Source organism: Carlito syrichta, unplaced genomic scaffold (genome assembly GCF_000164805.1).
Source record: "Carlito syrichta isolate Samal-C Ts95f unplaced genomic scaffold, Tarsius_syrichta-2.0.1 Scaffold221453, whole genome shotgun sequence".
Lineage (NCBI taxonomy): Eukaryota > Metazoa > Chordata > Mammalia > Primates > Tarsiidae > Carlito > Carlito syrichta.
This window is the reverse complement of record NW_007165549.1, coordinates 46,064-59,119: the sequence shown is the minus strand read 5'-3', so window position 1 is coordinate 59,119 and position 13,056 is coordinate 46,064. Positions and strand designations below refer to the sequence as shown.

At 45.7% G+C, this 13,056-nt stretch overlaps 1 protein-coding gene and 1 pseudogene across 1 annotated transcript in view; both read left to right on the top strand.

The window, feature by feature from the left end:
• Window positions 1-13,056, top strand: part of CC2D2B (coiled-coil and C2 domain containing 2B) — a 41,266-nt gene that overhangs the window by 26,752 nt on the left and 1,458 nt on the right. The window contains exons 7-10 of the mRNA XM_008051682.1: window positions 3,694-3,828; window positions 4,186-4,302; window positions 9,127-9,185; window positions 11,249-11,426. Coding sequence (XP_008049873.1) covers window positions 3,694-3,828; window positions 4,186-4,302; window positions 9,127-9,185; window positions 11,249-11,426 — 489 coding nt within the window. The remainder of the gene's footprint in view (window positions 1-3,693; window positions 3,829-4,185; window positions 4,303-9,126; window positions 9,186-11,248; window positions 11,427-13,056) is intronic.
• Window positions 1,101-2,034, top strand: LOC103253330 (annotated as a pseudogene).

Genomic DNA, 13,056 nt, shown 5'->3' with positions numbered 1-13,056 from the left:
GATCTCAAACCAGGTGAAGTGGGGACCAAAGTGAGGCCCAAGTTTTACCTGTACAATGACCATTTGTATACCTAACCCTGAATCATACCCCACATCTTTAAAATTAAGGAGAAAAAAAAGAACTATGGAAAAATAAAGGCATCATTGTGCAGAGCCAAATAACATCAGGCTGGCTTCCTGTTCGCTTTCCCTTTAGTGTCTGATTCCAAGTCTTATTCCCAGATTTAATTTACTGGCTTCAAACTCCACTTGGTTTCATTACTGCCATATGCCGGCTTCCACTTCCTGTCTCTGCCTGGTGCTCACCCTCAGTCTCCAGTTATATTCTAACCAAAGCAGGGCCAGTTCATACAGCACCTGTGTGAATTAGACAAAAGTGTCCCTACCTTAAAACATTTTATTTTATAAGAGACAGGGTCTCTTACTCTGTTGCCCAGGCTGGAGTGCAGTGATGCAATCATGGCTCACTGCAGCCTCAACCTCCTAGGCTCAAGCGATCCTCCAGCCTCAGCCTCCTGCGTAGCTGATTCTCAGCTATTTTAAAATTTTTTTGTAGAGATAGGGTCTTACTTTGTTGCCCAGACTGGTCTCAAATTCCTGGACTCAAGCAATCCTCCTGCCTCAACCTCCCAAAGTGCTGGGATTACAGGCATGAGCCTGGCCCTTCAAAACACTTTAATATTATCTGTTGAGAAATCATCATAATGTACCGATTTTTTTTTTAACAATAACAAATGTATTGCTGTCAGGGAACATCCTGGCAGGACCTTACATGGCAGCACTGGCTCTCAAGTTCTCTCATCTGAGTCCTCAAGGTAACCGGGGTCTGAGGATTTCTGGAGCTCTGGAATTTTTTTCTTTTCAAAAAAGTTTAAAAGCCCTAAAAGAGGCTTTTCGAAATCTGAAGCAGGGGGATTCTCGAGGAAGGGGTGGCCCTGGCAGCGGCGCTCCGGCTTTGAATGAACAGGGCTGGGGATCGAAGGTGTGGAACTCAAGTTCGAGGAGGCGCCTGGCAGCTCCTGTGTGCGCACGTGGCCCACGGCCGCTGGGAGCCTCCTCTGGGCAGCCTGGGAGGCGGGGAGCAGATTTTTATTCCCTCCATGGCCATCACACAATGTCGGTTATTTTAAAGTTTATACCTGCCTAGCAACAGTATTCTCATTCCTAAAGAGATTAATATGCAGATCTGGCAGAGGCCAGAAACTAAGTGGAGACCAAATCACTTTGCCAACTACTGTTGACTATTCATCAACTCCTAAGGGTGACCTCCCGGGATGAAGTGGCCCCCACAAGTGTGAAAAACAAAGAAAGGAATGGGAATGTGGCCACACGGCAAGTCGGCAAGTCGCTTTGGAACAACTGAAACCTGATTGTGTTAAGGACATGACACCTTAAAGGAGGAAAACTCAGAAAATCGTCATTAAGAAGAGACTGGGTGTGGTGGCTCAGACCTATAATCCCAGCACTGTGGGAGGCGGAGGCAAGAGGATTGCCTGAGCTCAGGGGTTTAAGACCAGCCTGGGCAGCTTGGCGAGACCTCAGCTCATCTCTACAATAAATAAATAAATAAATTAGCCAGGTGTGGTGGTGCATGCCTGTAACTCCAGCTACTTGGAAGAGTGAAGCGGAAGGGTCACCTAAGCCCAGCAGGTCAAGGCTGCGGTGGCCATGAGCGTGCCGCTGCCCTCCAGCCTGAGCGACGGAGTAAGACTCTGACTCAAAAAAAAAAAGAAGAAGAGAGAAGCGTTAACTTTTGGTATCTCAGATGGTAGTACAGTTTTCTCAAGTAGATCAGCAGCACATGATACGCCTTTTATCCATCAGTCTTTGAAATGAGGTGACTTAGATACCTGGCAAGAAAATATCAACACGTGGGAAGAAGACGACACAGCCTGGCAAGCAGAAGTCCCGAGGCAGCAGAAAGTAGCAGACAGAGAAAAAAGAACAGCAGAACAGCAGAGGAAGAAAATGGAAAAGGAAGCACAGCGGCTAAGGAAGAAGGAAGAAAGAGACATTGGTGTGAATCTTTCATAACAAGTGTTCTCGGGTGTTCCAGTGCCAGTGCGAGAAGTCTGGGCTCTGCCACTCAGGCAGCCTTTGTATGGATTAAAGAGCATTTCCAGAGTGCAGCCCGCTGCTTGATTTTAATGCCTTCAAGACACCAGGCTTCTCCCAGAGAGCCTTGAGCTCTTAGTGGCCGAGACTCAAAAACAAAAAAGACTCCCAGGATAATATTTTCTTCACTGTGCTTGAAATCTAAGACAATTGTTCACTGTGCAGAAATGATTACAAATGGAATATACCAGTACCTCTCAAGCTAGTGTTTCTAGCTTAATAAATCGGTATAAATAATTTTATGGTGGAAAAGACCTCTTCTATCTGCTATGATTTCCTTCATTGGGCATAATGATAAAATAATTTTCATATCCTTTTGTTTCCTAAATGAGACAAATTGTAGGGTTTTAACTTTTTAAGTTTTTATTGTCAAATGATGATGTTGGCATACATTTTCCCTAATTTGAACTGATTTTGTTTATGTTTGATACAACATTAAGGAATGTGATGATTTGGGTTTTCATGAAAATGATGCCAAATGTGATAATTTTATGTATCATAAAGATTGCATACATCATTGTTTTCTTTTGGATGATATAATGTTATGCATATTTGTAATTTGTATCCCCTGCATAGACATTGAAAATCAACTAAAATGACAAGTTTGTTTTTTGGTTTTTGTTTTTTCAAGTTGGAGTCTCACTCTGTCGCCCAGGCTGGAGTGCAGTGGCCGCTCCTGGCCACCGCAGCTTCGACCTGCTGGGCTCCAGCGATCCTTCCGCCTCAGCCTTCCGAGTAGCCGGAATTACAAGCATGTGCCACCAGGCCCGGCTGATTTTTTGATTTATTATAGAGATGAGGTCTTGCCAAGTTGCCCAGGCGGGTCTCGAACCCGCGGGCTCAGGCAGTCCACTCACCTCAGCCTCCCAAAGTGCTGAGATTAGTTCTCCAGGTGACTCTAATGAGCCACCAAGCCCGGCTTTTACATGATTACGACTAGTGAGTTTTAAGAACTAGTATTAGTGGGCTTTCCCTTTCATTATAGACAAGATGCTATGTTTATAAGTACCTTGGTTCAGCCGGGCTCGGTGGCTCAGCCTGTAATCCCGCGCCTTTGGGAGGCTGAGGTGAGTGGATTGCCTGAGCCCGCGGGTTCGAGACCCGCCTGGGCAACTTGACGAGACCTCATCTCTACAATAAATCAAAAAATTAGCCGGTCGAGGTAGCGCTCGCCTGTAATTCCAGCTACTCGGAAGGATCGCCAGAGCCCAGCAGGCGAGGCTGCGGTGGCCGGGAGCAGCCACTGCACTCCAGTCTGGGTGACAGAGTGAGACTCCAACTCAAAAAAAAAAAAAAAAAGTACCTTGGTTCATCTAACCCTGCCCCACCAAAAGCCATTAATCTGCAAATGCAGAAAGCCATCAGTACTAACATTTCAAAGTTTTCAGATGATTTCTGTATCAGCTTCACCTGTCTGACATTATACAGGTTACCCGTGTTGTTGGCTAAGGTAACATTATAGATTCACTAAGTTATAACCCATTAAAAAAAAGAAATCTGAATCATCACATTCTAATGTCCACATACAACACTGAAATAAATCTACCCAGAATGACTTTCACTCTTTTCCTCATTCAGGGACATGTGGCTTATGTATTAACTCAAGAAGCTGGCGAATATTTGCTTTGGAATCCATCAACTGGGCAATGTCATAAGCAGTTGGACCCATTTTGTCCCTTACAAAGTGTAGATTGTTTGTTTGATGACAGAAATGTAAGTATGGGGGAAATCTTACTTTGAGTTATCTTCTCAAGTGTCACCCTGGCTACACATTAGAGTCACCTGGAGAACTCTGAAGAAAATAGAGATATTCAATCAGATTCCCTGGGGGCCTGGGCACTCCTGTATCCCTAATGTTCCCCCAGAGGACTCTGCAGCACCTCCAAGGTTGAGAACCAGTGAGGCTGCCTGGCGATCACGACACCCTGGCATCTCCTGTTTCCCGCCTCAGAACCCCCCTTGGCTTCTGCCACTTCCTTGGGTCTAAGGTGTAAAACTTGCTGCATCCTCACCAACTACGGGCCTGTGCTCCCATGGACCTACACTGATTTTATGTTCGTGTTTTAATAGGTCTGGTTTAATATTCAACAAAATAATACACCCATGGCGGTACTTTTTGACACGGAAAGTTTTTGGAAACAGTTGCTTCCAAAAAGTGTCCAAGGGACAAAAGCACAAAGTATACAGGTAAATTCTATTTTTCTAGGTGTGTCTGCACGAGCGTTACCATTGTTTCTAGCATTTACTAGTTGCAACAGATCTTCATAGGCTTTATAGTTGATGGTTTTTTGAATTATTCGGCAATGATAATTTTTTAAAAACTGATTTTTTCCCTGCCACCCAGCCATGTTTGGGCTACTTTGGCCCCTTTCCTTATCTGCAGAAGAAAGAAATTGAGAAGAAACTGTCACCTCAAATTAACATATATTTAACATGTTAAATATATGTTAAAATAGAATCTTCAAAATTTTCATCATAAAACATAGCATATAATGTTCAAGATGTTTCTACTCTGACCTAGCCCTCCTGCTCCCCATCCATGGTGCTGATCACCTCTAAGACTGACAAACAGCAAGGCTCATCTGGGCTCCCAACCATAGTAGCTACCTCACGGAATGGAAACAGGACAGAAACACGGGCAGGACAGGGCTGAAGTGGAGAGGGCAGAAAGGTCTGAAGGTGCTTCACGAAAGCCAGAGAACCAGAGCAGACATCACACTTGTTGAAGCCAGGGACTGTGATGGGGCTCCCCTATTCCCCTGCTCTGAAAGAAGATGGGAAGAAAAGCTACAGATGCACCACCTGGAGTTCAGGGGCGAGAGATCAGGAGTGAGCCCAACCCCTGGATGACTTGGACAGCGGGTCTGCGATGTTCTCAGTGTCGTTGTGGCAGGGTCCTGCAAACACCACGTCAACGGCTGTTTCTGGATGGTGGGTACAGGCAACTGCAAAGTCCACAAACTAGGAGCTATGAACCCGGAGTGGGCGGGGGGAGACAGAAAAAAACAGTAGAAAAACAGGCTCAGCCTGTCATCCCAGCACTTTGGGAGGTTGAAGCGAGGGGATTGCCTGAGCCCACGGGTTTGAGACCCACCCAGGCAACTCGGTGAGACCTTGTCTCTACAATAAATTAAAAAATTGTCAGGCGTGGTAGCGTGCGCCTGTAGTTCCGGCTACTTGGAAGACTGAGGCAGAAGGATTGCCAGAGTCCAGCAGGTCAGTGCTGGGGCGGCCATGAGTGTGCCACTGCACTCCAGCCTGGGCAACAGAATGAGACTCCAACTCAAAAAAAAAAAGAAAAGAAAAAGAAAAACAGGCAAAAGATAACTCACAGAAGCAGAAACTCAAGTGCTCAACTTTGCTCATAATCAGGGAAACACAATTTAAACCAATTAAACTATTTTGCATGCACAAAATTGGCAAAAAAAAAAAGCGATCAGACCAAGTGATGGCAAAAAGGCAGAGAAAGAGTAGGGACATTCACTTCCATAAACACTCTGGAAAAACAACATGATGGTATCTGGCAAAGCCGAAAATGCATAACCTTTCATCCACCGATTTCAGCTTCTAAGTGTGTCCCCTAGGGGAACATTCACAGGGAGACAGGTACAACAATGCTTATCGTAGAATTGTTTGAAATAACACATGCCTGGAGACAATTCATCAAGCAGGAAAGTTGATGCATGAATTGTGAAGTCCTTGTATGATGAAATCTGTACAGCAGTGAAAGCTGAACCAATTTACAGAAGTTCTTAATATGACTGTATAAGCACAATATAAGAATCTCTGCGGGCAGACCCCACCCATCAGGAGTTCTGAAATCTAATGAGTTGGTGCCAGTGTACAGCCAAGCTTGAGAACCACTGACTGAGATCCCTGCATGTCTACATGAGTGAATATATCAAATGTAATATTAAGTGATAGAAAGATGTGAAATGACTCATGCAGTACAAAACTATTTCTATGAAGTGTGTGTGTGTGTGTGTGTGTGTGTGTGTGTGTGTGTGTGTGTGTACTGTGTGTGCTGTGTTCTATAAAAGCATTCATGGAAATGATAAATACCAAATTCAGATCAAAGGTTACCCTTGGGAAGAGAAAGAAGGAACACAATCAGGGAGCAGTATACAGAGTACTTCAAGTCTGTCTGAGTGTCTTATTTAAAAAAAAAAAAATCTAGGTCAGATGTGGTGGCTCACACCTGTAATCCCAGCAGTTTGAGAGACTAAGGTGGGAGGATCCCTTGAGCCTAGGAGTTCAAGGCTGCAATAAATCCTGATCATACCACTGCACTTCAGCCCGGGTGACAGAGCAAGACTCTGTCTCTGAAACAAAAACAAAACTAAAACAGATATGGAAGACAGCAAAGATCAGATGGAGCTGGGAGGTAGAGGTGTTGGGGGTGTCCATTACATTCTTCTCTGTGCTGGTTTGTCTATTCAAAAGCAATTCATCCTATCAAAAAGAATGCATGGTGGTTGAGCGGGAAGAAATCAGAATACCGAAGTGTATAAGGGGAAGAGAGTCTTTCCCCTTCAACACTTTTCCCACCCTTGAAGAAATAACTACTGTCAATGGTTTCTTCTGCACCCTTCTAACCTTCTTCATGCGGATGCAAGCATTTATATGTATTCGTATATTTCCTGTTTGAAAAGTCCTTTTAGAGAAGGGGAAACCTTTCTATAAACCTCTTTCTTAGCAAACCACATTTATAGCCTTGACAACTCCTGCTTTGCTTTGCCCATCCCAAAGCTGTGACCAAAGCATTGCCGCATCCTAGAGGGAGAAAGATCTATTTAGAGATGAGGTTTTGGTTACCATCCTAGGGAAGATAGATGTATTTAGAGACGAGGTGTTTGTTTCCTGTATGCTCATTTTCTTATTCATCCAGATGATACTTAACTATTTCCTGCTATGAGCCAATGCTATGTTGGGTGCAGATACGACAAAGAAAAAGACACGTCTGTCTCTGTGTTCTTGGAACTTGGGTTCTAGAGGAGGAAATAAGGAAACCAGTGAGTGCAGCTCAGACTGATAAATGCTATTCATATTACAGAAGAAATGAGTGTGCTCTTGGGAGCACACAGCAGGAGGACCTGAGGGAAGAGGGAGCTGCAGGGAAAGAGTGATGTCCAGCTGAGTGAGGGAGGGTGAACAGGAACCGGCCGAGGTAAAAGTCAGGGAAGAGAATGGTCCCAGCAGAGAGTGGGAGCAGAGGGTGGGAAGACCTGCAGTGACAGGAAGATGTCCCTCCTGGAGCTGAAAAGCAGCCCAGCCACTGCCAGGAGAGATGAGCTGAGGGTGAGCAGAGATCCGGCAAGGGCTCTCAGGCCTTCATCCTCGGGGCAGCCAGAAGCCAGCATCACCAAGGCAAGGGCTGCCGTTGTCAAAATTGTGTTTTTAAAAGCCACTCTAACTGGGGGTGGACACCAAAACCTTTGGCCAAGTTGGGTCTATACATAGAAAGCTCATGGCTGTGTTGGACTTGTATCTCTATTGGCTTCTTTCCTGTGGGTTAAAGCCCCTCAGTCTTTCGCCTTGCCACATACAGCCCAGTATAAACCACTATCTAGAGGGAACACCATTCGCTCCACACAACTGGGAACACATTCGAATGTGTATGATGAGACATTCGAAGGGGTCCGGGGGGAGCTCCTCTCGAAGTTTCGAAGGGCGTGAGTTCCCTGACAGGAAGGAGCCATCGCCAGAAAAGGAACGTGGGCAAACACCCCCCAAATTTCTCAAGTCAGCATCACCCAGGCCTCTTTTTCGGGCTTGAAGGTGGCCTAAGGAATCCACAGGAGTTTCCTGGTATGGGTTGGACAGCCGTGGGTAAGAGCCGTCAGGGAATCCAGTCCACCCATCCTCTCTGGATAGCTGCCGGCCCCTGCAAGGTGACGCTGAAGTCCATCTTCTGTTCTCAGGATCTTCTGTATCCTGCCATGCTCTGAGACTCCCTCTTATCTGGTAGTTCTCAAACCATGGCAGGCATCTGAGTCACAGGGTGGGCTTGTCAAGACGCAGGTTACTGCGCTCACCCCAGAGCTCCTCAATCCGTAGGTCTGAGGTAAGGGCCCAGGATGTGTGTTTCTAGCATGCTTTCAGGGCTGGGTTGTTGGTCTAGAGGCCACCACACTTTGGGAACCTAGAGGCCTATCAAGGGTTGCCCACTTTTTGCACCATCCTCGTTCCACTTCTGGGGGGAGGGACATCTGTCCCTGTCCCCACATCTGCCTCTATTCCTCAGCTAAGGAGTCCCACAGTAAAAATCTAAACCCAGCCCTTTACATTTGCCCAGCAAGGAGAGGGGGCTAGGTGGGGAGGGGAGACTTGAAAAGTTCGCCCCCTCCTCCCAGAAAATCCTGCCCAAGAAGAAACATGGAAAGGCATTGCTCCCTGCTCTTGGGGGCTCCTGGAGCAAAGCCTTAGAGACAGGGGAGATTGAAATGGACTGTACGTGTGTGTGTACACAAACATGCACAAAGAACTAGCTCCTGCCTGCTAAAAGAAACAAAGAAGATAAACCAAGTAAAAAGAGTATTAAAGTCTGATGTGAACCGAGCATCCCGTATGTGCTCAGCTTTACATGTATTACTTTATTTTAAAATCTTCCCAAGACCCCAAAGCAGTGGGCCCTATTATTGTCCCTGTTTTAAAGATGTGGTAACTGAGACTCGGAAAAGAGACTTTGCCAAGGTCACAGTGGAAGAGACTAGAACAGCTACCAAGGATAATTTGGTAGAATCAATAAGCATGTCAGAATAAATGAAGCAGGTCTGCCTAACCCATGAAAAATATCTTCTTTTGTGAATCTATCCTCCACCCCCCCATGCTCTGGTGAAGGAGTCTGTAAATCAAAGGAAACACCATGGCTTTCATTTTACCTATGTGATTGAGAGTTTCGCTGCAAGAACTTGGTTTGGGATTCCCCTTAATATAGTTAGCACAGGGTGACTGTGATGTAAAGATGGCTTCTCTAGAACCTTCCCTAACTTTCCGTTGTCTGTCTTTCAGCCTGAAGAAATAATTTACTCTGATACTGATAAAAGCATGGTGGAAGAGCTGATGTACAGGTGCCGTGTTTTCCCCCAACCTCTTGTTCAACCACCTTTCAGTCCTCTGACCCAGGCTTCCAAAATACCTGCCAGATTCAGCAACAGAAAGCATGAAAAGGCAGGGAGGGGATCACAGTTGGTCCTACTGAGCCCCCTGGCTCCTCTGCCATCTGGGGCATTCCTTGAAAGGACAGGCAAAGGTAACTCTGGAAAACCCAGTGGGCCACTATGGAAAGTTCTCAGCATAATTTCCGCTGAGCCCATTGTGATAACAGCACTGTAGCTAACACTTCTGGGAAGGACATGGAGGTAAATGGCCCATGATTTCGGGTGTGCTAAAAACATCACAGTTGTTGGTAGAAACAGCAGTGCAGCCAATCCTGAACAATTCCGCTTTCAGACACATACCCATGAGTACCTGGAAGGGCTGGTCAGTCAAACCCAAGGACTCACAGGCTTCTGGGCCTGACAGCCTCCAGCGACTGCCTCTCACACAGCAGGCCAGCGTGAGAGCCACTTCCAACCCATCAGGACAGAGTCACTCCTTTTCTCTCCAGCATGCAGCATACCCCCCAACACACACACACTGTCATTCCCACTTCTCATTCCCCAGTTCTTAACAGAAAAAGGAAGAAACGTTCCCAATTTCTGGTTTTCACTAGAATCGCTTCTAGAAATATTAAAAAAAAAAAAATTACAGGTGCCAGCGTCCCAGGCCAGGCCCGCTGAACCACTATCTGGGTGCCAGAGGAGGAAATAAGGAAACCAGTGAGTGCAGCTCACACTGATAAATGCTAGGATGGAAGAAATGAGTGTGCTCTTGGGATGTCTGGAGGGAGGAGGAGCTGCAGGGGCTTCCTGGGAAAGAGTGATGTCCTGCTGAGTGAGGGGGGGTGAACAGGAACCAGTGGAGGTGAAAGTCAGGGAAGAGAATGGTCCCAGCAGAGAGTGGGAGCAGAGGGCAGGAAAACCCGCTCAGGAGGGAAAATATTCTTATAAATCTCTGCAAGGGATTCTGACACACAGCCACTATCAAGGCCCCTCTGCAAACTCCACACTGCTTAGTTGTGCTATAAACTTAGTCAAAAAGGGACTCCCAGCCGGTCTTCCAGAACACACTGCAGTTAGAGAATCGTTCCCACCTAATCCTCCTGCACAGAGGGGCTTTTCAAGAGGAGCCCCCACAGCCAATCCACATTGTGTCTCCCTTCTCTCCCCTCCCTGGCATGTTCCTTACCAGGCACCGTGCCAGGGCCTGGGTATACAGGTAGAAAAAAAACCCTGCCTGCAAGGAGCTTACCTTCCAGTGGGGGAAGCTGCCCACCACATTTATCAATCCAGCGTTTCATTTACTCATAATCCCATCCCTGCTAATATCATCCGAGACCAGATACCTGAATTTTCACGATGGCAGTTTCTTGGAAACACAATGTCCTACATCAAAGGAGAGTGTCGAAGAGTAGGACTATCATCAACCTAGTAATCAGATGGTAGGTGTTTTTATATCATACCTAGGAGGCAGCTGCCCACACACAGGCAACTGAAAAGAGATGTGCCTTGGAGAGCTCATTGCTGGCTGTCCTGGAAGGCTTCTTGCTTTCCAAAGCCCATAAGAGCCTGCTTCTCGGCCAGACTCAGTGGCTCAGCCTGTAATCCCAGCACTTTGGAAGGCTGAGGCAAGTAGATTGCCTGAGCTCGCGGGTTCAAGACCAGCCTGGGCAACTTGGCAAGACCTCATCTCTACAATAGATAAAAAATTAGCCAGGTGCCTGTAGTTCCAGCCACTTGGAAGGCTGAAGCGGAAGGATTGCCAGAGCCCAGCAGATTGATGCTGGGTTGGCTATGAGTATGCCACTGCACTCCAGCATAGGTGACAGAGTGAGACTTCAACTCAAAAAAAAAGACTTCTCTCCAACTTGATGAATGTAAATGGTGGCAGATACCCCTAGCTATAGAGATCTGGTTTCCTCCCAAGTCAAAAAATATAATTCTCATACTTGGATAAAAGTGACAAAACTCTTATCACTTTTACTAAATGAGTTGTAATTGGTCATAACATTATCTTTGCATTCTTACCTTAGTATTGAAAGGACTCTAAGGTGTAAAATGATGGAATGGAGACCGACACACCCAACACGCTGGAATCGACAATGTACTTCCATTTTGCGACAAATCCTACCTAAGCTGGAGCTTAGCACCGGAAGCTTTGTTTCATCTGAAGAAGACAGTGAATTTGAAAGACTACAAGAATTTTACTGGGTTTGTATATGATGTAATGCACTGAGGATGTTTGTTTTTATCTATGTTGTTAATTGCTAGATAATAGCAATTTTAAACGTCTCTAAAATGTCTGTTGTCTTGATGGAAGATAGTTGCTATAGCATGAAAATGCATTTACTAGCTGGGTGTGGTGACTCATGCCTATAATCCCAGCACTTTGGGAGACTGAGGCAGGATGATCGCTGAGCCCAGGAGTTGGAGAACAGTCTGGGCAACATAGCAAGCCCTCATCTCCACAAAAAAAGTTTTAAAAATTAACTGGGTGTGGTGGTGCCCACCTGTAGTTCCAGCTGCTCGGGAGGCTAAGGCAGAAGGATTGCCTGAACCCAGAAGTTTGAGGCTGCAGTGAGCCAAGCTCATGCCACTGCACTCCAGCCTGGGTGACAGAGTGAGACCCCGACTAAAAAATATAAATATATATAATATGTGCATATTATATATGTAGTATACACACATATATACACGTATTTAAAGATGCATTTACTTATAAATCAAGACATTTCAAATGTAGAGAAAAGTTATTAGTAGGCCCATAATGCATGGCATTTTCTTGAAACCAGTCATGCTTTATGACATATGAACTACACACATTGCAAAGACATGCCCAAAAGGAAACCATCTTGCAACTAAGAAACCTAAAAATTGATTTCTAGATTGGATTCCCTGTCATTGATTTTGGGCAGTATCTTGTATATGCAAATTGCAATGGTCCCTTGTATGCTCAGGGAATTTGGTCCAGGACCCCCATGAATACCAAAATCCAAGGATGCTCAAGTCCCTTATATAAAATATACATCTAAAAATGCATAGGCTGGGCTCGGTGGCTCAGCCTGTAATCCCAGCACTTTGGGAGGCTGAGGTGAGTGGACTGCCTGAGCCCACAGGTTTGAGACCCACCCGAGCAACTTGGCGAGACCTCGTCTCTACAGTAAATCAAAAAAATTAGCCGGGCGTGGTAACGCATGCCTGTAGTTCCAGCTACTCGGAAGGCTGAGACAGAAGGATCGTCAGAGCCCAGCAGGTTGAGGCCGCGGTGGCCGGAAGTGTGCCACTGCACTCCAGTCTGGGTGACAGAGTGAGGCTCCAACTCAAAAATAAAAAATAAAATAAATAAAAATGCATAGCATTTGCATATAACATACACACATCCTCCTGTATACTTCAGATCATCTCAAGATTACTTACAATACCTAACTCAATGTAAGTGCTATGAAAATAATTATTATACTATATTTTTAAATTGTGTTATTTTTCATATTGTATTGTTATTTTTTGCTGGTTTTTTTTCTATTTCCCATCCATGGTTGGTTGAATTTCTGAATGCAGGACCCATAGATATGAAAGGTCAACTGTCATTCCAAATTTATACATTCAGCCTGGACCGTTCTCCTGGCCTCCCTTCTTTATATGTTCACCAACCCACTGACATCTTCTTGGATGGTAAAAAGGTGCCTTAAACCTAGCAAGTCCGTGAGCAAATACTGTGGGCATCTGGCATGTTGTTAGGGCCATCCTTTCTTTCTCCCACTCCACCTCCACCTCTGGGCAGCCCTTCACCTCCTCTTCCCTGTAGACTGGTCCAGAGAGCCCTCGAAAACCCCAGCCTCCC